The following is a 21891-nucleotide window of genomic DNA, read 5'->3' as shown; positions in this document are numbered from 1 at the left end:
CAATTAATTTATCAGCAATGCCCCCAACTTGTTTTAATCAATGTATGAATGAATAAAATAATAGAGGGTGGTGAGATTGGGCTCGCTGGGATCTTGGAATTTTTTTTTTTTAATTATTCTATTTTTGCTGTTTTACAGTGTCTGCACTCAGGATTGTCCTGTTTGGAAAAAGTGATGACAAAAATATAACACTTGGCAACTTCATCATGGGAGAACAAAGGTTTCATCGTCAATCGAGATCCTACTCAAAAATGGAATGTGTGTCTGCCTGTGGACAGTGGAATGGGAAGTCTTTAACAGTAGTGAAAACCCCAGATCTAACAAATATATCGTTTGAAACTGTGATACAAGAGATGAGACACTGTGTGGCTCTTTGTAAACCTGGACCAAATGTTCTGCTGCTGTTAGTGAAGCCTTCTGAATTCAAAGAGGACAACAGACTCACATTGAACTTCATCCTGAGTCTGTTTGATCAAGATGCCTTTAAACACTTAATGGTCATCCTAACACATAATGAGGAGGGAGAGAATTCCCCAGTGAGTAAAGTCATCAGAGACTGCAGACAAAGGCAGCACAGAATCAACCTTGACAACAAAAAAGATCTTCATGAAAACAACCTTCAGGAATTGATGGAAAAGATAAATAGTATGTTGAGTGAAAACAGGGGAGGATATCTCACATTTACTGAAGAGGCTGATCTCATGAAAGTGTCCAGATGTTCCCACTCCACTCTGAACCTGGTGTTGTGTGGAGCAGAGAAGACTTCAGCCGCCAATGCCATTCTGGGAGAAGGAAGGTTTGGTCCACCTGCCAACTCATCAGAGTGTGTGAAACATCAGGGAGAGGTGTGCAGACGTCAGGTTTCCCTGGTGGAGCTTCCTGCCTTGTATGGAAAACCTCCGGAGGAAGTGATTAATGAATCATTCAGGTGTCTCTCCCTCTGTGCTCCTGAGGGCATCCATGCCTTCATCCTGGTCATACCTGTGCGTCCCCTCACTGATGAAGACAAGGGAGAGTTAGTGACCATCCAGAACTCCTTCAGCTCTGAAGTGAATGCCTTTACTATGATTCTGTTCACTGTGGAGTCAGATCCTACTGCTCCAGCTGTGCTTAACTTTTTAAAGGAAAATGAGGACATCCAGCGGCTCTGTCAGAGCTGTGGAGGCCGATATGTTGTCCTCAACATTAAGGACAAACAGCAGGTCTCTGAAGTGTTGGAGACTGTGGAACAGATGAGTGCTGCAGGATCCAGATGCTTCACAATGGAGATGTTTACCAAGGCACAGATGGCTGATGTTATAAAGCAGAGAAACACTAATACAGCACTTAAAGCTGAACTTCAGGATTTGAAAAACAAGAGTGAGAAGAAGACAGATGATGATGAAAATCAGAGCACAGACTGTCTCAGGATCGTGCTGATAGGGAAGACTGGCAGTGGGAAGAGTGCCACTGGAAATACCATCTTGGGTAAGGAGCATTTTAAATCAAGATCTAGCGGGATGTCTGTGACTAAGATTTGCCAGAAAGAATCCGGAGAGATTAATGGCAGACCTGTCATTGTCGTCGACACCCCCGGCATGTTCGACACATCTTTCACCAACGATGATGTTGGACAGGAGCTTGTGAAATGCATCAACATGTTGGCTCCTGGACCTCATGTGTTCTTACTGGTGCTGCAGATTGGTCGCTTTACACAGGAGGAAAAAGACACTGTGGAACTGATCAAGAAATCTTTTGGCAAGAAGTCAGCGAGTTTCATCATTGTTACCTTCACTAGAGGAGATGACCTAAATCAATCATATGAGAGTTACATTGCTGAAGACTGTGGTGACTCTGTAAAAAAAATTATACATGACTGTGGAGGGAGATACCATATCTTCAATAACAAGAATCAGACAGACTGCACACAAGTCAAAGAGCTATTGACAAAGATTGAGACCATGGTGAAGGAAAATGGTGACGGCTGCTATACAACTGAGCTGTTCACAGAGGCAGAGGAAGCCATAAAAAGGGAAGTGGAGAAGCTTTTGGAGGAGAACAAAGAGATGCAGAGAGAGAGGGACAAGCTTAAAATACAACATGAAGGAGAAATGAAAGAGATGAGAAGCAGAATGGAAGAACAGAGACGTCAAACTGAACTAGAGAGAGAACTTAGAGCCAAACAACTGAAGGAAAAGGAGGAACACATTAGCAAGGAGCGTCAGGAGAGAAAGGAAGAACAGGAAATGAGAGAAGAAGAAGACAGGAAGAGGAAAAAACAGGAGGAAATTCAGCAAGAGGAATGGGAAGACAAATGTAAAGATTTGGAGAAAAAAATAAAATTAGAGTCAATGGAAAAGGAAAACATTGACAGAAAGCTGGAGCAGAGTCGAGAAGAGATGACAAAACAACGAAAGGCTTGGCAGAACGAACGAAAAGAATGGTGGGACAAAAGATATCAGGAAGATGAACAGAGACGAGAGGAGGAGCGAACAAGACTTAAAAAGCTCCAAGAAGAGTACGATGAGGAAAGAGAAAGAGATGTAAAGAAAAGAAAAGAAGAGGATCGACTCAGAAGAGAACAGGAGGAAAAGGAGAAAAAGGAATTAGAGGAAGACTATGAGAAAAAGCTTGAGAATATGAAGAAGAAATATGAAGAGAAGGCCAGAAAGCAAGCTGAAGAATTCAATGATTTCAGAAAGAAATACACCAAGGACTGGGCAGCTCTGATGGAAAAGCATGATGAGGAAATGCAGGACCTCAAGAGAAAGCATGACAAAGAAATAGAAGAGAAAGAGGAGAATCATACCAAAGAGTATGGTAACTTAGGGAATCTCTCAAGTCACAAGCAGAAAAATCTGAAAGAAGAAATTCGGGACTTGCAGAAAAAACATGAACAAGAAATGGAGGACTGGAAACAGACATCCAAATACAAGAATATATTTTGCAAAACTTCCTGATCATGCTGCCTGACTCCTCAGTATTGCAGTTCATTATGACAGTGTTTCTCAAATGGAGGTATGAGTACTCCTACGGGTACTTTGAAAGACTGTATGGGGTTCTCGGAAATGTCTAAAAACGTGTTATTAAATATAGCCTGTCATGAACAACTGTAAAATTAATAATTAATAAATGCATTAAATCTAAATGAAACACCCAGATAGAAAGCTTTGGAGCAGCTATCTACCCATTAGAGCTTGACTACTGCAGAATGACCAAAATCACCAGTGAAGCACAAGCCCATTCTCACTAAATTGTAAAGAAAATATGACACAATTAATTGACCAACCCATTTAATGTTCATGTTTACTCTGCCCAATAACATACAAATACATTATTTATAATAATTTTCCTTTCGCCCCATACCGAAAATGTTTGTGCTGGTGAAAGGGGTACTTGGAAACATGAACACGGGGTACATTCATGAAAATTAGTTTGAGATCTATTACATTGATTAATGATATTGACACATCAATGTCCTGGCCTTGCTTAGTATAACTGACATTGATTCAGGTGAGATATTTTAGGGTTTTTATAAACTCTACCACTCTCCATCCCACATACCCCAAACCACCACCACCCACCACTTGTAAGTAAATATAATTTCCATAAAAATACAAGACATAACTGATTGAAGGATACCTTGTTTGGTTTTCCCATTTCATTATGAGTTATGTTTTTTTATCTGTAAAAGAAAAGCTTTTTGTTTGTTTGTTTGTTTACTTTAAATATGTATAGTAAGTTGTCAGTTTTTATCACAACGCTTCAACATTTTATCACTGCAACTAAACTTCATTAACAAGTGTTTTTTATTCATGCAAGTTTAGTGATTTGGGCCAGCATATATTGGACATGTATATAGCCACAAAGTGTTACAAGATGTTTTACAAGATGCTTTTCTTGTTCCTATAAGAGTTAATGATTTGAAACGGTTGTAGAGAAAACTGTGTAACTGTAATCAGGATGAAGTGGATCTCTCTCTTGGGCTTGTGTGTGACTGAAAAGGGGAAGTTGCCTGGGTTCAGCCAAAGTCTGTCAGCCTGCTGTGTCACAGTGTTAGTAGCTCTGTGCTCTAATGTTGAAATAAATAAGACTAATAATACTAGAGCCAAATCGAGGATGAACTCCTAACAAACAGTCATATTAAAATGATTAATGCAGGACAACAATATCCCTTAATGATAACTACAACAAACTTAAAATGTTAAATGAATAGGAGCCTGAAAGGTTTGCCGAATACCCTTGAGAGATGAAGCCAAACCCAAATGAAGTACTATTGAATGTGATTGGTTTATAATGTTGAATTATAATGTTGAAACAAATACATGGTATGATAATAATGGGAGGAGAATAGCGACAGAATAGAGTATAAAAGGTGAGAATGGACTCTTCGCCAGTTCTGCCCTCCAGAGCTTCTGACATGGATACACAGATGGTCAGCCTATAACTTCACCAGTTTCTGACTCATTTTCTTACAACCTTCTTTCTTCCTGGATGGTACTTTAGCCTCTGAACTGAGGAAAGAGTTTGTGCGTTTTTGCTCAAAGTGACTTTGAGCGTCTGGCTCTTATAGCCTTTGGATGATGAAAGAACTTTGTTGAACGTTGAACATTTTTCAAGTGGACTTTGTTTTTCAATTATTTTGTTGGACATTATTTTTACATTTGTTCCCTTTTTGGATTTCCATCTTCCAAGTTGACTTGGATTCAAGTGGCCACATACCGGGCGACATTTATTAATGATACTCTGAAGTTTTAACAGTTTTATTAGCCTACTGATTTTTACAAAATGATACACTGTTGTTCTCCTATTATGAAGTTGGTTCAGTCCAATCCCAATAAGTCTCTCATTTGCCATTGCAGCATTTTCTGATATACTTGCATGTGCACAGTGTATAGTGGATCTGAAGAATGCCGTACCCACACTTAAATGCCTGATTGTTGTAATCATTTGGTCGAGCAATTTGGAAGCTCACCTAATAAAGAGGCAAAGTGACCGCCTACTTCCTGCTTCAGCACTGTAGGCTACCAGAGATTTGTATCCGTCATTCATTTTCCCATAGACATTTCGTAAAATGCTTATAAAAATAGTTTTACTTCGTCAAACCAAACGGTTCAGATATATTTAGAATCGGGAGAGATCATAGAACATTTCACTTGGACCAAAACTTAAAAAACCACATTGAATTTTTTTTCTTTAAATCCCCATTTTTTTATGTTTTGGTCAGAGTTAAATGTTATGTGGTCTCTCCTGTTTCTAAATATATCTGAACCGTTTGGTTTGAACAAGTAAAACTATTTGTATAAGCATTTTACGAAATGTCTGGGAAAATAAATGGCATGAAAATCTCTGGTACAGTGCTAAAGCAGGAAGTAGGCAGTCAATTTGCCTCTCTATGGTTCTTCCCACTGAAAAGTAAATACCTAAAGAGGGAGTGGAATGCAATAATCACAAGGTTCATTGGATCAGCCTTTATTGGATTTTTTTTTAGCTTTTTATTTGCTATAGGTAAATCATGAATGATGTTATCCTTTTATATTTAACCATTTTTATACTTTCGTCAACTAAACTGTATTGAGTTCTTGCATCTGCTGAAGCTACTGCCTTAAAGCAAATCATGTAAAGAACTAGCCAAGCTTTTCTTGTGCCTCCTGTAAAGGGACTCACAGTGGGCAACCTGCCTCTCCTTGTGGATGTAGAGTGGTAACACTTTCACTCACATTGTTTAGGCGATATGGCTTCAACAACTTACAGTGAAGATACTGACTATACTATCAGTCGAGCTATAGTGTATAGAGGTGCACAGGTAATAATTGTCAATTGTTTTTTGCTGTGGATTTACTGCCATCTTTGTATCTATCAGTGTAGGAAATTATGACCATGGTCTATTTTATGGTCTTTGTTGACCCCATGTAACCCACTTGTCTGGTAGTCTCTGGTGATTGCATTAAATTGTCTTACATATTTTTACATGAGATGAGACATATTTTGGGGGAAAACATCACCATGATCAGGAGCCAGATTGCATTTTTTTCTTGGATCCCATCTTGCCTCCTTAGGTCTGGGGATTGACTATCCTGATATTTACTACTTTTTCTAAATGTTTTCTAAGTCATATACTTGTTTTTATCTTTTTATTATATGTGCCCCAATACAGTTCATACACTGATCAAATTTAGCAGATCTGTATTGGAAATATATGTTTCTCTTTGTTTTCTATTTTGGGATTGCATTATGTATATTTTGCAGGCAGCATTTTGTATTGAAGGTTAATGTACTTATGTACTTACTATACTTACCTATACTTATATACTTATATTATACTTACTTACTTACTTACTTACTTACTTGCAGGACTATACTATAATATAGACTTACATAATAGACATACATTTGTAATATTGGTCTGTATGATCTTGATTGGCACAAGTGTATCCACTTGCCCTGTTTTCTCTCTCCAATTGGTGTTGAGATCTGCTGTAATGTGAGTGCTCCTCCTACTTCCTGCTTCATTCTGACGAAGATCCTTTGTTCGAAACATGAATAAACTGAGCGGGAGCATATTCAGTGTCTGGACAATATTTTATTTTTCGTGCCCAAATTATTTCCAATGAAGGGCCAAAAATTAATCTGGATGGAGGGCCATGGGCCAAAAATAAACATTGATGTTATGTGAAATTATGTTACATTAAAAGATTTTGACTATTTCCATTCTAAATCTAAAATCAAAATTAATAATTATAAAACAATACACTGATCTGCTTTAACAGTAATTTTATTAATTTGCAGAGTTGATTGTAAAAAATAAATCCATGTTATTATTTTTGGGTGCATGGACATTTAAATGGAAAGACACATTTCTGACAGAAAGTGCAACTCAATTGGTTCTTTAGAGAATTACATTGAAAACAGCTGTATTGCCCACCTTTGTAATCAAGAGTGGAAGTTGACTTGACAAATTGACAGCTTATAAAACATACAAAAATACACTGAATAACAAATCAATACGGCATATTAAGTTTACATTGAGCAACGTATAATAAATGAATCCAACGGAACGTGAGGAGCGTGAGGGTCAGAGACGTTTCAGAGTCTGAAAACAAATCTTGTCTGCGATGACAGGGTTGAGAGGTGGGCCATAATAGCGTGTCGATGATTTGATTTGACAATTCTGGGGACTGGAATTGGCATTGGCCAATCCTGGTGGGTTCTGCCCCCAAATCGAGTGGGATTCAGCATGTTGTGGCGCTGCGTGAGTGGGATCCGCAGAGTACCAGGCAGCCAGCTTCTGTGTGGAGCGGAGCGGACAATCCGATGCATGAGTGCTGCCGAAGGATGAGTGCTGCCCGCCTGCCTGGAATCTCCGAGGGGCGACCCCTTACGTTAACGTTATCCTGGAATGTGAGTTTAATGAGCCAGTTACATGTCTTTGCATTCTTAGACATTGCCGTTTGTTTTATTTTGTATGTTACATACAATGTGCCAAGTTATTAGTTAATTTATGGGCTAGAAATTCTGCCAGATTACAGACACTAGGCACCATTTTCTCCTTCATATGGAGGAGAAAATTCTCCTGAAATGAAGATTGATTGACAGCTGCCATGTTGTGATATGATTGGTTGAAATGGGCTAGAAATTTGATAGTACTATGTGACATCAGCAAAGTGTAGATTACTGTTATGAATGAAATCTTGAAAACTGAACTTTTGATGTGAAAAAGTGTGAAAAACTAAAGAAATTAGACTTTTGTGATTTCTTTGGCATACATTATTAAATAGGTACAACCAGGTATTTGAACTCAAATTAAAAAAAAAGTTCGGCTCAACTTTAAGTTACACATCACAAAATGCCCTCATATTACAGACCTTGTATGACAGTCTTCAATGCCTTGTAGTCATTTAGGGTATCTCTTGCAGTGGGAGAAATGTCTTTGTTTTTCAAAAGTCTTTCAACATCAGGCAGCTGACTTACTGACATGAGTTTCACAGCTCAGTGGTTCTCAAAGTATATATATATATATATATATATATATATATATATATATATATATATATATATATATATATATATATATATATATATATATAGGGTGAAGGTGAACGTACATAGTAGACTGACTGCGGCTGAACCTGAAAAAGACCAAAATAATCACTACAGACCAGCTGAGTGAATTCAGGCTTGATGATGAGGTGGTTGAGATTGTTGACAATTTCAGCTATCTAGGAGTGACATTTGACAGAGAAGGATGGTGTGAAAGGGAGATCAAGAAGAGACTGGGCATGGGAAGAACCACACTGACCAATCTGAACAGAGTGTGGAAAGACCCAGATGTATCTGTCAATACAAAACTTAGACTGGTCAAAACACTGGTGTTTCCAGTAGTGACGTATGGCAGCGAAACGTGGACTGTGCGGAAGGGGGAAAGGAAAAAGATAGATGCGTTTGAGCTGTGGTGTTGGCGACGGGTCCTAAAAATACCATGGACAGCAAAACGGACCAACAAGTCAGTGATTGAGCAAATAAAACCAGAAATGTCTCTGGAAGCAACCATCCAGAAGCAGAAACTTGGACATTTTGGACATATCATGAGATCAGGAGGTAGGATGGAGAAGGATATTATGCTGGGAAAGATTGAAGGAAGTCGGGGTAGAGGAAGACCAAAAGCAAGATGGATTGACACCATAAAAGAAGTGACGGGAGAGGACCTGGGAAGATTGAAACATCGAATACAGGAGAGAGACAGCTGGAGGACGGAAATCTATACAGGGCCGGTTCCAGAACAAGATGACTAGGGATGCATCCTAGATAGGAAGGGGTGCACATGCACGGGCTGACCCGGGTGGCCGGCCAAAGGCTTTGTTTTCTATTTGTATTTTAAATAGTTTGTAGTTCCTATCCACCTTATTTTTGAATGCCGCACTGCAAAAAATAATTGTGGGTACAAGGTCCGGTTTAACGTGACTTTTTGTTGCAGCTTGCCATTTCCTTTGTTATACTCGGCTGCAGACCCGAATTATAAACGGGAAACTGGAGTACGTTATAAAAATTATAAATATAGTCATGTTATAAACAACCAACGCTGGGGGTCCGTATGGAAACAGTGTTACTCGAAATGGTTAAAAGTTAAATCAATTTGCTCATTCAGTGGCGTTTTACTGCCATGTAAAGTAACTATTACGCTAGCTGCTAGCATTAGCCACAGTAGCCGACTACCCACAATGCATTACGTTATCCCAGCACCCGAACGACACGGCTGTAGAGCAGAATGGCTCTGCTGTAAAATCGTCATAGACGGTTTTTTTGTCAAGTTAAAACAGTCTATTATACCGGAAGCGGAAGAAGCACCAGGCATCATGGTAGCTTGAAATAAGGTGGATAGATTTATAATTCTACGTATCAATGCTTGTTCTTTAATGTTTTGACTTGTCTGCCTGAGACCAAGGACCAAAATGGAAACAAGTCTCTGGACTTTGTGTTTTTATCCTTGATGTTGTTGTCTGATATGCATATATTTTATCCATGTATTCTTTATCATCAAACATCAAATCAATCAATCAATCAGACAATCAATATATGACAGCCGCTGATATTTCACAAGTAGGCCGAGGTAATTTTGATAGATTATGAAAGTGCAGATTGTAAGCTTTCAAATGGTGTGTCACACATTGTAGTCTGAAAAAAAATTAAGGAGATTCGTATTTGAATGTTCACACTCCCAAAAGTAGAATTCAGAGAAAAAAGCCTTCAAAGATGAGGCTTTTTCACACCCTGGCAGCCAGGTAAGCCAGGGGAGTGGACAATAGCTGCTCATTTACATGAACCACTCCCAAACCATTTCGGCTGTCAGTCTCTGTCAGTCCACTGACAGATGGGAGAGAGCACACAACCCAGTGGCAAAATAAACACTCCTCTTAAGTTATAGGTTCTGAAAGTGGGGGTCCAGGGTCCTTGAGGGTATTCCAGGGATCCCCAGCAAAAAGGGGGATAATGTCAGGGATCACACCAGCAGTTCCTGAGGACATCCAGCAGATGGCATCCTTCGGTTTGCTGCCTCCACTGATCCTCCTCTAATTACCATCCAGCTGTTGCTCATTAGTTATGATTTGCTTGGATTTAGACTCTCATGCTTTGCGAGTTATTTTGCTTTGCTCCTGTGTACTGCTACTTCTGAGACTGCCTCAGTAAAGACTTTGATTTTGACTCTCAACCTGCCTCCAGGCTTGTGTTCCGCTCATCGGTTCCGCTTATAATTCACTATCACAATTATTAGGACGTTTACATGATTGTGCCTTTAAGTTTTAATTAAAATGACAAAATGTAATAAATGTTCACTTGTAATAACACCTGCATTATGTCATAAACCGCCTGAACGCAATATACATTTTGACACATTTTGTAATAAATAATTACATATTGTGGTGGTTATTACAAAGTGGGGGCCTTTTTTGATGAAAATGTAATAAACAGTGCATTATGTATATGTATGTATGTATGTATGTATGTATGTATGTATGTATGTATGTATGTATTGTATGTATGTATTGTATGTATGTATGTATGTATGTATGTATGTTTGTACATATGTACGTACGTATGCAAACTAATAACCAACCAACTAATAACCATATATATATATATATATATATATATATATATATATATATATATATATATATATATATATATATATATATATATATATATATATATATATATACACACACACACACACACACACACATATATATATATATATATATATATATGGTTATTAGTTGGTGGGTTATTATATATATATGTGTGTGTGTGTGTGTGTATGTATAAATATATATATATATATATATATATATATATGTATATATATGTATATATTATATATGGTTAGTAGTTGGTTGGTTATTAGTTTGCATACGTACGTACGTACATACATACATACATACATACATACATTACTGCCTGGGTTGCCTATAGCAATTCCATTGTTATATTTATGATAGCCTATTCTATAATCAGCGGATATTAGAATAACATTGATTGAATGGAGACATGATGACTGCATATAAGAGGATAAGAATAGGCTGACCATTTTGATATTTCTAATGCTATTTCTAAAGCTATTTCAGAAGAAAATACCCCACCAGTCCATTTTCCTAAACATATTTTTATTGTCTCTCAAAGATTTAAAGTGAATCAATGGTGATTAAGACATCTTAAGACATCACAAGGCCATGGTGGTGACTGAGTACCAAAGTGAGCTATAATCATTTGTCTATAGGTGAAGGAGTGTTGTTGTATTGTGTTTTTTTTTTGCATTGGGTTGATTTAATTTGTCTTTAATCTTTCAAAGACTAATGGTCTCATCCTTCCATTTCCAAATAAATTATCGAGGCTTTAAAGGCTCATGTTTTCAGAATTCACACAACAAATGAGGATTGTAACAACGGCAGCTGCACGGCATCTGAGAGATGTGAGTTTCTTTCTCTCCTTTTTTCCATCCAGCAGGTCAGCAGCATCCAAACAGAAAGTAATGTCACGTGTGACTACTGACATTAGAACATCAGTGCGATCAGAGACATCAAGCTGAATTATGTATGTATGATCAGAGACATCAAGCTGAACTATGTATGTATGATCAAAGACATCAAGCTGAATTATGTATGTATGATCAGAGATATCAAGCTGAACTATATGGCCCCTATCGTTGCATTGGCGTAGAAACTACGCCGAGCGCCTGGCGCAGCGCTGATCAGTGGGCGTGGACCAGCGCACTTGATATCTTGGTGTTGGCGCTACATGCAGCCTAAAGCATTACAACCATGCCTTTTAAGCGTAAAATTATGCACTGTCTGCTCATTGGATAAGTGCAATAAACGCTTGCCTTTTAAGCTCCAATTCCAGTGGTCCAGTAAAACCAGACAAAGCCAAGCGCTCTGCCCCCCCCCTCCCTTCATCCCGTCTGTCTGTCTCCATATATAGGCTATTATTCCATATTATTATGCTTCTCAAACCAATCTAACTGCAGTTTAAATACTGCAAGCATGTAAATACGCTCCACTATAGCAAGATCAAAGTGAAAAGAATGTTCTAAAGGCATCAGCTAGAAAAATATAGCCTATCCCTATATGATGAGATTAATTAGATTGGTGAAAGTTTGTCCAGAAAGATATAATTTTCTCTCCCCTGCTGCAGGTAGGATGATGCACATAAATATCCCCTACATTATGTAAAGTCATTGCATAAATGTGTTTTTATTGTAAAACTAAAATGTGAAGTAGAGCCAATTTATTGGAGTGGACATCACAGTAGGACATGACAGTAGAAGCGCGTTACGCTGTCACTTATCTAAATCACGTTAAATCGACGAGGGATATATATAGCCCCAATATGACATATATGTTTCACATAGGGTGGTGTTTTCATTTCAATGTTTTATTTGGTCCAATATTGAAATGTTCTACAATTGCAGGTTGTGTTACCATTACACATTATTTAGATGTACCTTTATCTATTTCGGCTCATTTGGTTGCTATTTAGTAGCGAAATGGAGTAGCACAATGCATGCTGGGACCTTTCACAGGCAGTGAACTTACAACATCTTTTTCCTATGGGACGTGTGTTGTGTCTGTCTGAGCGAGGGAGTCAGAGAGAGAGAGTCGTATTGTGCCTGTCAGACTGAGGAGAGAGAGGGAGTGACACAGAGAAGGGTGACAGGGGAGAGGCAGAGGAGCGCCCCGCTCAACTGGTGCACTGAATAGGCCTGGGCCCGGTTGCACAAAGCACCTTAAGTTAAGATTTTCCTTAAAGTCGGAGTTAAAGGCACTATGTGTGATTTTTTTGGCCACTAGATGTCGCCATTTCCAACCATAACAAAACTTGTTTACCCAAACAATCTCGATCCCACCCACCAGCGCAGAGCACTTCCTGGTTCCCCCGCCTCCCTCCCTCCCTCCCTCCCTCCCTCCCAAGCAACGGAGATATAAACAACTATTTTGTGCATAGCCTACCTACTGCAGACGTAAGTACATAAAACAAGCACGAATGCATCTCGGCTATGTATTTGGCTTGAGTAATGACAAATTTCAAATGATAGTCATAAACCTTTAGGATATTGACAATAGTCCGCTTGGATTCAAGATTCAAGATTCAAGATTTTTATTGTCACTCCATGGTACAAGTACCACGTGTGAAATTCTTGTGCAGTGGACTCCGTTTACGACATAGTACAAATAGGCAACAGCAATAAGTAATAGGCAATAAGAAATAGGCATCAATAAGCAATAAGACAGCAATAAGGCAATAAGAAATAGGCATCTTATAAGCAATAAGACAAGTCGGTGGCTTATACGACAGTGGCATATTCATTGCACATAGGTGCACATGTCATGTGCATACGTTAGACGTGTTCAGACATTCCAAATTCGACGTTTTATACATACATGTGCAAATAGCATGTACCTTATTAAACATACACTTAAATTTACAATTAAACGTTAGGCACCTTATTAAACATACACTTAAATTTACAATTAAACGTTAGGCATCCGTAATAGTAGCAGCTGCAGTACGGTACTGCGGTACGACTACTGCACTATTTGTGCATATTTAGGAGTCTCGTGGCCTGCGGGAAGAAACTGTTCCTCAAGCGATTTGTGCGTGTTTTTGGAACCCTGTATCTCCTCCCTGAGGGTAGCCGGGAGAACAGGCTGTTGTGGGGATGGTTTGTGTCTTTGATGATCTTCAGGGACCTCCTGAGGCACCGCTGGTTATACAGTTCGTGCAGTTCTGGCAACTCGTCTCCTGTTACGTGCTGGGCCGCGCGCCTCACCCTCCGTAGCGCCCTGCGGTCCATGGTGGTACAGTTCCCGTACCAGGCGGTGAAGCAGCCAGTCAGCAGGCTTTCAATGGTGCCTCTGTAGAAGTCCCTGAGGATTTCTTTCCTTAGCCCAAACTTCTTCAGGCGCCTGAGTCCGTGTATTCGCTGTTGGGCCTTTTTGACAACAGTGGCGGTGTGGCCGGCCCAGGTCAGGTCCTGGTGGATGTTGACTCCCAGGTACTTGAAGCTGTCCACCCTTTCCACCACTGTGCCGTTGATGGTGATTGGGGGGTGTGTGCCCCCCCCTCTCCTGTAGTCCACAATGATCTCCTTGGTCTTGGAGACGTTCAGAGAGAGGTGGTTGTCCTGGCACCATTGTTCCAGGACCCTCACCTCCTCTCTGTAGGCCGTCTCGTCGCCCCCCGAGATCATCCCCACGACTGCTGTGTCGTCTGCAAACTTCACGATGGTGTTTGAAGTTTGAGTCGCCACGCAGTCGTGGGTGTAGAGGTCGTACCAGAAGGGGCTGCAGACGCACCCCTGGGGTGCTCCTATGCTGATGGTCAGCGGGGAGGAGGTGAGGTTGCCCACCCTCACCACCTGGCGGCGGTCTGTCAGGAAGTCCAGGATCCAGTCGCACATCGCTGTGTTTAGTCCCAGGTCCCTGAGTTTGCTTACCAGCCTGGAGGGTACTATGGTGTTGAATGCTGAGCTGTAGTCCACGAACAGCATTCTCACATAGGTGTCCTTCCCCTCCAGGTGGGACAGGGCGGTGTGGAGCACGTGTGCCACTGCATCCGCTGTGCTCCTGTTGGGGCGGTATGCAAACTGCAGCGGGTCGTGGTCCGGGGGGAGTGTGGGACGGATCTTTGATATGACCAGCTTTTCAAGGCACTTGCTGGCTATTGGTGTGAGGGCTATAGGGCGCCAGTCATTGAGGCTGGTCACTTTTTTCTGTTTGGGAATGGGGATGATTGTTGCTGCCTTGAAGCAGGAGGGAACTCGTCGGAGGGAGAGGGACTGGTTGAAGATGTCTGTGTACACGGCTGCCAGCTGGTGGGCGCAGGCCTTGAGGACCCGCCCAGGGATGCCGTCCGGGCCGGCCGCCTTGCGTGGGTTGATACGCAGGAACGACCGGCACACTTCATCCTCAGTGATGGTGAGGGGGCGGTCTGTGGGGGGTGGAGGGTGGGTGGGGTTGGTGGTTAGGTGGGAATGGGGGGGGGTGCGGGTGCTGAGGGGTGGGGGGGAGGAAGGGGGGAGGGGAGGTGGTAAGACTTATTTGTATAATCTGCTAACCGATCAAAATCCATGTAACGGTTACATGGATTTTGAAAAGGTTACATTGTAACCTAACCTTTTGCATAGCCTGCCATATTGCTAAGTATGGTTAGGCAAAACGTTGTCTAAAACCAGGTTGACATAGCTAAATTAGGATGATTTCAATTCAATGTTGGGGACATCGCTAGCTAACCACAGCTGTCTGTCAACAGTGAGTAGCTTAGCCGCTGTTTTTGTTCGTCTGCTAATACCAAGACATGGCCAAAATGTATTCATAGTGCAACGCTAGTATTTTCTCATTGTTAGAGTTGTTCAAACTAATTTCAAACACTTGAATCACTGCTGCTTTTTATAGGCAGGGAAACCAAGCTGTATGCCTGAAGCCCAGGCTAGCACCAGTGGGACAAAGAGGAGGCAGGGTCGCAGAGAGGAAGGTCGGCTGTAGGACGATAGCAGATCTTGTCGACATCCTGAAGAACCGCATAGCTGATGGAACTGGTCACGTCATTCTGGTGTAGCCCATATTTTAGTTTTGCAAATAAAGTATTTTTTCTGATAAACGAAGTTGTGAAATCAATGTACTGAGAAACATCACATACAGGCCCTATCGTTGCATCGGCGCTGTTTCTAGGCCGAGCGCCTGGCGCAGCGCAAATCAGTGGGCGTGGACCAGCGCACTTGATATCGTCGTGCTGGCGCTACACGCAGCCTAAAGCATTACAACCACGCCTTTTAAGCGTAAAATTATGCACCGTCATGCTCATTGGATAAGTGCAATAAACGAATCGCACGCTTGCCTTTTTAGCTCCAATTCCAGTGGTCCCGCAAAACCTGACGAAAGCCAAGCGCTCTGCCCCCCCCCCTCCCTTCATCCAGTCTGTCTGTCTCCATTATAGGCTATTATTCCATATTATTATGCTTCTCAAACCAATCTAACTGCAGTTTAAATACTGCAAGCATGTAAATACGCTACACTAGCAAGATCAAAGTGAAAAGAATGTTCTAAAGGCATCAGCTAGAAAAATATAGCCTATCCCTATATGATGAGATTAATTTTATATTGGTGAAAGTTTGTCCAGAACGATATCGTTTTCTCTCCCCTGCTGCAGGTAGAATGATGCACATAAATATACCCTACATTATGTAAAGTCATTGCATAAATGTGTTTTTATTGTAAAACTAAATGTGAAGTAGGGTGAAGTTATTGGAGCGGACATCACAGTATAGCACATGACAGTAGAAGCGTCGGAACGCGTTCCGCTAACACTTATCTAAATCACGTTAAATCGACAAGGGATATATATAGGCCCAGGAGGACATATATGTTTAACTTAGGGTGGTGTTTTCATTTCGATGTTTTATTTGGTCCAATATTGAAATGTTCTACAATTGCAGGCTGTGTTACCATTACACATTATTTTAGATCGACCTTTTATATCTATTTCGCCTCATTTGGTTGCTATTTAGTAGCGAAATGGAGTACCCAATTGCATGCTGGGACATTCACAGGCAGTGAACTTATAACTGCTATTTCCTATAGGACGTGTGTTGTGTCTGTCTGAGCGAGGGAGTCAGAGAGAGACAGTCGTTGTGCCTGTCAGACTGAGGAGAGAGGGAGAGAGTGACACAGAGAAGGGTGACAGAGGAGAGAGCCAGAGGGGAGGGAGAGAGCCAGAGGGGAGCGCTCCGCGCAACTGGCTGCACTGAATAGGCCTGCTTTTCAAAAGCGCAAGGCGCTAAATTTACGCCAGGTTGGAAGATATCAGTAGGCCGGTATTTAGCGCCGACACGCCCACTTTGGCCCATTCTGGGACTGCGCCACGCCCATTCGGCCTAAAGCGCATTTGGCAGCGTAAAGCCATATTGATATCGTCCCAAAACAGGCGCAAGGCACGGTTTTTTGCGTTTAAGGCCCGTTTTAGCGCCGAAGGCCTGTGGGAGAATAGGGGCCACACTGTCTATTATATAAAATAGGCTATATATACACAGAAACACAAATACTGGTAGGCTACTGTAGCTAGACACACTCAGCTTTAGGCAAATCTAATGTTACAATGGAGAATAGTGGCCAAGAGACATGGATGAAGTCATATCAACTTTATTGGTGTACAGAAGATTGCATACAGCAAACATTTAAACATCAAAGATGATAGAACATGTATTATACAGGTTTGCTATAAAAGCACAATTTCTCCATCTCAAATATCATAATGGTGGGTCCACTTGTTTTCTATCTTGTCATCTTCTGGATGACTGGATGACTGGCACCTTGAAAATCAGACAAATGGAAACGTGTTTAGTATTAATTTGAATCATCTATTTTGTAGCTGGTAGATATCAAGGCAGGGTTCCTCCACATTGTCATGAATTAGATACTTTTACCAAACCTTGATTTGTTTGGACGGTGTTACAGCTATTTTCTAATGTAACGTTGCTTAGTGAGACAGAATAGAAAAACAAACTGCTAACATTAGCAAAGCTAGCTTTTCTCCATGGCCTTTCTAAGTGTTTACACATTACTATACCGTTCTGCGTCATAGTGACAGCAACTGGACGTAATTATAACAGAAAATGCATGCAAAATTTGTAATGGGAAGTAACGTTATGTCATGCATGTCAACTTGTCACCAGAATGTCTGTGTATAAGTTATACACGAACGACAAGCTAATCAAATCCTGCAGCAGGCTACACTAGCAGTGTAAAGTCATTTGAATAGCCGTGAAAAGCAACAAGTGATTACAACATTCCCAGAACAAATTCACAATATCGATAACAACTTGTACATTTCGCTATCATGCGTAACGTTACTGAAATGGGACATGCAAACGCTATAACGTTACTTACCGTGTGTAAGTACAGGAGAACACGCCAGCTCCGAGTCACTTTGCAGGCCAGATATAGCTGCTCGTAGGGCTCTCCATCTAGTGAACGCCAGACCGGCAAGGTTGACTCTGGTCTGAGATATTTCTTTCGGCGGCGATTTGGCTAAAGCATGAAACCGCAGACATAAGCTGGATCAGGGAATGGAATGTCAGGAATGCCCGCATCAGGGATCCGCCATCTTTGTCTAAAAAAATTCTGTTTTGGGCTGTGGGCTGGGAGGGGCTCACTAGGTCGGCCTCTCGGGGGAGGGGTTTCTATGTAAACAGGTTCGGGTAGTAGCTCTACTCTCCAAGAGGGCCATCACAACACAGGGAGGGGGCGTGGCTTAGTTGTAAACACAGAAATGAATCACTGTAAGTCCTCCTCATATACAAGGTAATGGTTTGGTGATATTTAATAGTGCAGAATCTTACACATAGTGCCTTTAAGGTTTCCTTAAAATAAAGTCTGTTGCACAAAACAACCTTAAGTCTTCTCCTTAACATTTTTGCTCAAGTATTTAAGGTTTGCTCCTTATCTTGCTCTTAATACTTAAGAAGCGCCTTAACTGTTGCACAAAAGACCTTAGCAACCAAAGTAAGGAAAAAAAACTAAGGTACCTCTGGCTCTACCTTAACCGCAACATGGCTGAGTTTATGGCGATACATGAAGAAAATGAACGCATCCCGAGAAGAGTGTTCCGAGACCGGGAGAACCCAATGGATACACTTAATGATGAGCAATTGATTTTACATTATAGATTTGACCGTCAGTCCATTTATAATTTGTCCGAGCGTTTCGAGTTGGACCACCCAAACTTCGTGAATTTCCTCCCACATTCACTGTTTTCTGCTGGCTGTAATCAGTGGATCAAATTTACTTTTTAGTATCAGTTTTCTCCTATTGTATTCCTCCAATAGCATCATCTTTTCCTCCTCTGACCAGTTTGGTTTTATTTTATTTTGTTCTGCTGCCATTGCCTTGTCTTGTTTGTTTGTTGTTGTTCTGTTCTGTTAGGCGATATCACAAGTAGACGGAGGCGCGCGGACAATATACAGTCTATATGGCGGGACCCGCGGAGAAAGCGCACCCGTGACGGTCTCCATGGAAACAGTAGAATTTTACTGCCGTAAAATCTCTTCCAGTACAGTAAATGCCTCAGCGTTTTCCTTAACTAAGGAAACCTTTTAAGGATGTCTGTGCAACACCCTTAAGTATATTCCTCAGCTGAGGAGAAATCAAACCTTAAGTGTCATACTTAAGGAGCAAACCTAAGGTGCTTTGTGCAACCGGGCCCAGGTTTTCAAAAGCGCAAAGCGCTAAATTTACGCCAGTTGGGAAGATATCATTAGGCCACCATTTAAGGCCGAAACGGCCATTCTCGCCCATTCAGGGAGTGTGCCACGCCCATTCAGCGTAAAGCGCATTTACCATCCTAAAGCCATGTTGATATCTTCCCGAGACAGGCGCAAGGCACATTTTTTTGCGCCGAAGGCCCGTTTTAGCGCCGAAGGCCTGTGGGAGAATAGGGGCCTATATGTATGATCAGAGACATCAAGCTGAATTATGTATGTATGATCAGAGACATCAAGCTGAACTATGTATGATCAGAGACATCAAGCTGAACTATGTATGTATGATCAGAGATATCGGCCCCTATCGTTGTATCAGCCTATAAACTGCGCTGAACGCCCAGCGCAGTGGCCGTGGACCAGCCCACTCGATATCTTGGTGTCGGCGCTACACGCAGCCTTAAGCAATACAACCACGCATTTTAAGCGTAAAATTATGCACAGTCTGCTCATTGGTGAAGTGCAGTAAAGAGTCACAAGCTTGCCTTTTAAGCTCCAATTCCACGGAGAAATCCAGTAAAACCAGACAAGCCAAGCGCTCTGCTCCACCCCCCCCCCCCCTTCATCCCGTCTGTCTGCCTCCATATATAGGCTATTATTCCATATTATTATGCTTCTCAAACCAATCTAACTGCAGTTTAAATACTGCAAGCATGTAAATACGCTACAGCTACACTATAGCAAGATCAAAGTGAAAAGAATGTTCTAAACGCATCAGCTAGAAAAATATAGCCTATCCCTATATGATGAGATTAATTAGATTGGTGAAAGTTTGTCCAGAAAGATATCGTTTTCTCTCCCCTGCTGCACAGGTAGGATGATGCACATAAATATAGCCTACATTATGTAAAGTCATTGCATAAATGTGTTTTTATTGTAAAACTAAAATGTGAAGTAGAGCCAATTTATTGGAGCGGACATCACAGTAGGGCATGACAGTAGAACCGCGTTACACTGTCACTCATCTAAATCACGTTAAATCTACAAGGGATATATATAGCCCCAATATGACATATATGTTTCACATAGGGTGGTGTTTTCATTTCGATGTTTTATTTGGTCCAATATTGAAATGTTCTACAATTGCAGGTTGTGTTACCATTACACATTATTTAGATCTACCTTTATATCTATTTCGCCTCATTTGGTTGCTATTTAGTAGCGAAATGGATTCGCCCAATGCATGCTGGGAGATTTCACATGCCAGGCAGTGAACTTACAACTTCTTTTTTCTATGGGACGTGTGTTGTGTCTGTCTGAGCGAGGGAGTCAGAGAGAGAGAGTCGTATTGTGCCTGTCAGATTGATGAGCAAGAGAGAGAGAGTGACACAGAGAAGGGTGACAGAGGAGAGCCAGAGGAGCGCTCCGCGCAACTGGCGCACTGAATAGGCCTGCATTTACAAAGCGCAAAGCGCTAAATTAATGCCAGGTCGGAAGATATCATTAGGCCGGTATTTAAGGCCGAAACGCCCATTCTCGCCCATTCAGGGTGTGCGCCACGCCCATTCCGCCTAAAGCGCATTTGGCAGCCTAAAGCCACGTTGATATCTTGCCGAGGCAGGCGCAAGCCACGTTTTTTTGCGTTTAAGGCCCGTTTTAGTGCCGAAGGCCTGTGGGAGAATAGGGCCCATCAAGCTGAACATGTATGTATGATCAGAGACATCAAGCTGAATTATGTATGTATGATCAGAGACATCAAGCTGAATTACGTATGTATGATCAGAGATATCAAGCTGAATTATGTATGTATGATCAGAGATATCAAGCTGAATTATGTATGTATGATCACAGATATCAAGCTGATTATGTATGTATGATCAGAGACATCAAGCTGAACTATGTGTATGATTAGAGATATCAAGCTGAATTATGTATGGATTATCAGAGATATCAAGCTGAATTATGTACGTATGATCAGAGACATCAAGCTGAATTATGTATGTATGATCAGAGACATCAAGCTGAACTATGTATGTATGATCAGATACATCAAGCTGAACTATGTATGTATGATCAGAGATATCAAGCTGAATTATGTATGTATGATCAGAGACATCAAGCTGAACTATGTATGTATGATCAGAGACATCAAGCTGAACTATGTATGTATGATCAGAGATATCAAGCTGAACTATGTACTGTATGTATGATCAGAGATATCAAGCTGAACTATGTATGTATGATCAGAGATATCAAGCTGAATTATGTACAGTATGTATACGATCAGATGATCAGATGTATGATCAGATGAATTTCCCCCCAATGGGATAAATAAAGGATAACTTAACTTAACTTAACTTGAGACATCAAGCTGAACTATATATGTATGATCAGAGATATCAAGCTGAACTATGTATGTATGATCAGAGATATCAAGCTGAATTATGTATGTATGATCAGAGACATCAAGCTGAACTATATGATCAGAGATATCAAGCTGAACTATGTATGTATGATCAGAGATATCAAGCTGAACTATATATGTATGATCAGAGATATCAAGCTGAACTATGTATGTATGATCAGAGATATCAAGCTGAATTATGTATGTATGATCAGAGATATCAAGCTGAACTATGTATGTATGATCAGAGACATCAAGC

At 41.0% G+C, this 21891-nt stretch overlaps 1 protein-coding gene across 1 annotated transcript; it reads left to right on the top strand.

Moving 5' to 3' along the window:
* Positions 1-353: 353 nt before the first annotated feature.
* Positions 354-3155, top strand: LOC310784464 (GTPase IMAP family member 8; the record flags this gene model as incomplete). The annotated part of the gene is made up of 1 exon (XM_083645456.1): positions 354-3155. The coding sequence occupies one exon, from the start codon at positions 354-356 to the stop codon at positions 2937-2939; it is 2586 nt and encodes an 861-aa protein (XP_083501582.1). The 3' UTR covers positions 2940-3155.
* Positions 3156-21891: the final 18736 nt, after the last annotated feature.

Source organism: Poromitra crassiceps (assembly GCF_964638095.1).
Source record: "Poromitra crassiceps genome assembly, chromosome: 10".
NCBI classification, from domain to species: domain Eukaryota; kingdom Metazoa; phylum Chordata; class Actinopteri; order Beryciformes; family Melamphaidae; genus Poromitra; species Poromitra crassiceps.
Note: the sequence above shows the minus strand (reverse complement) of the source record. Positions and strands in the feature narration are given on the sequence as shown.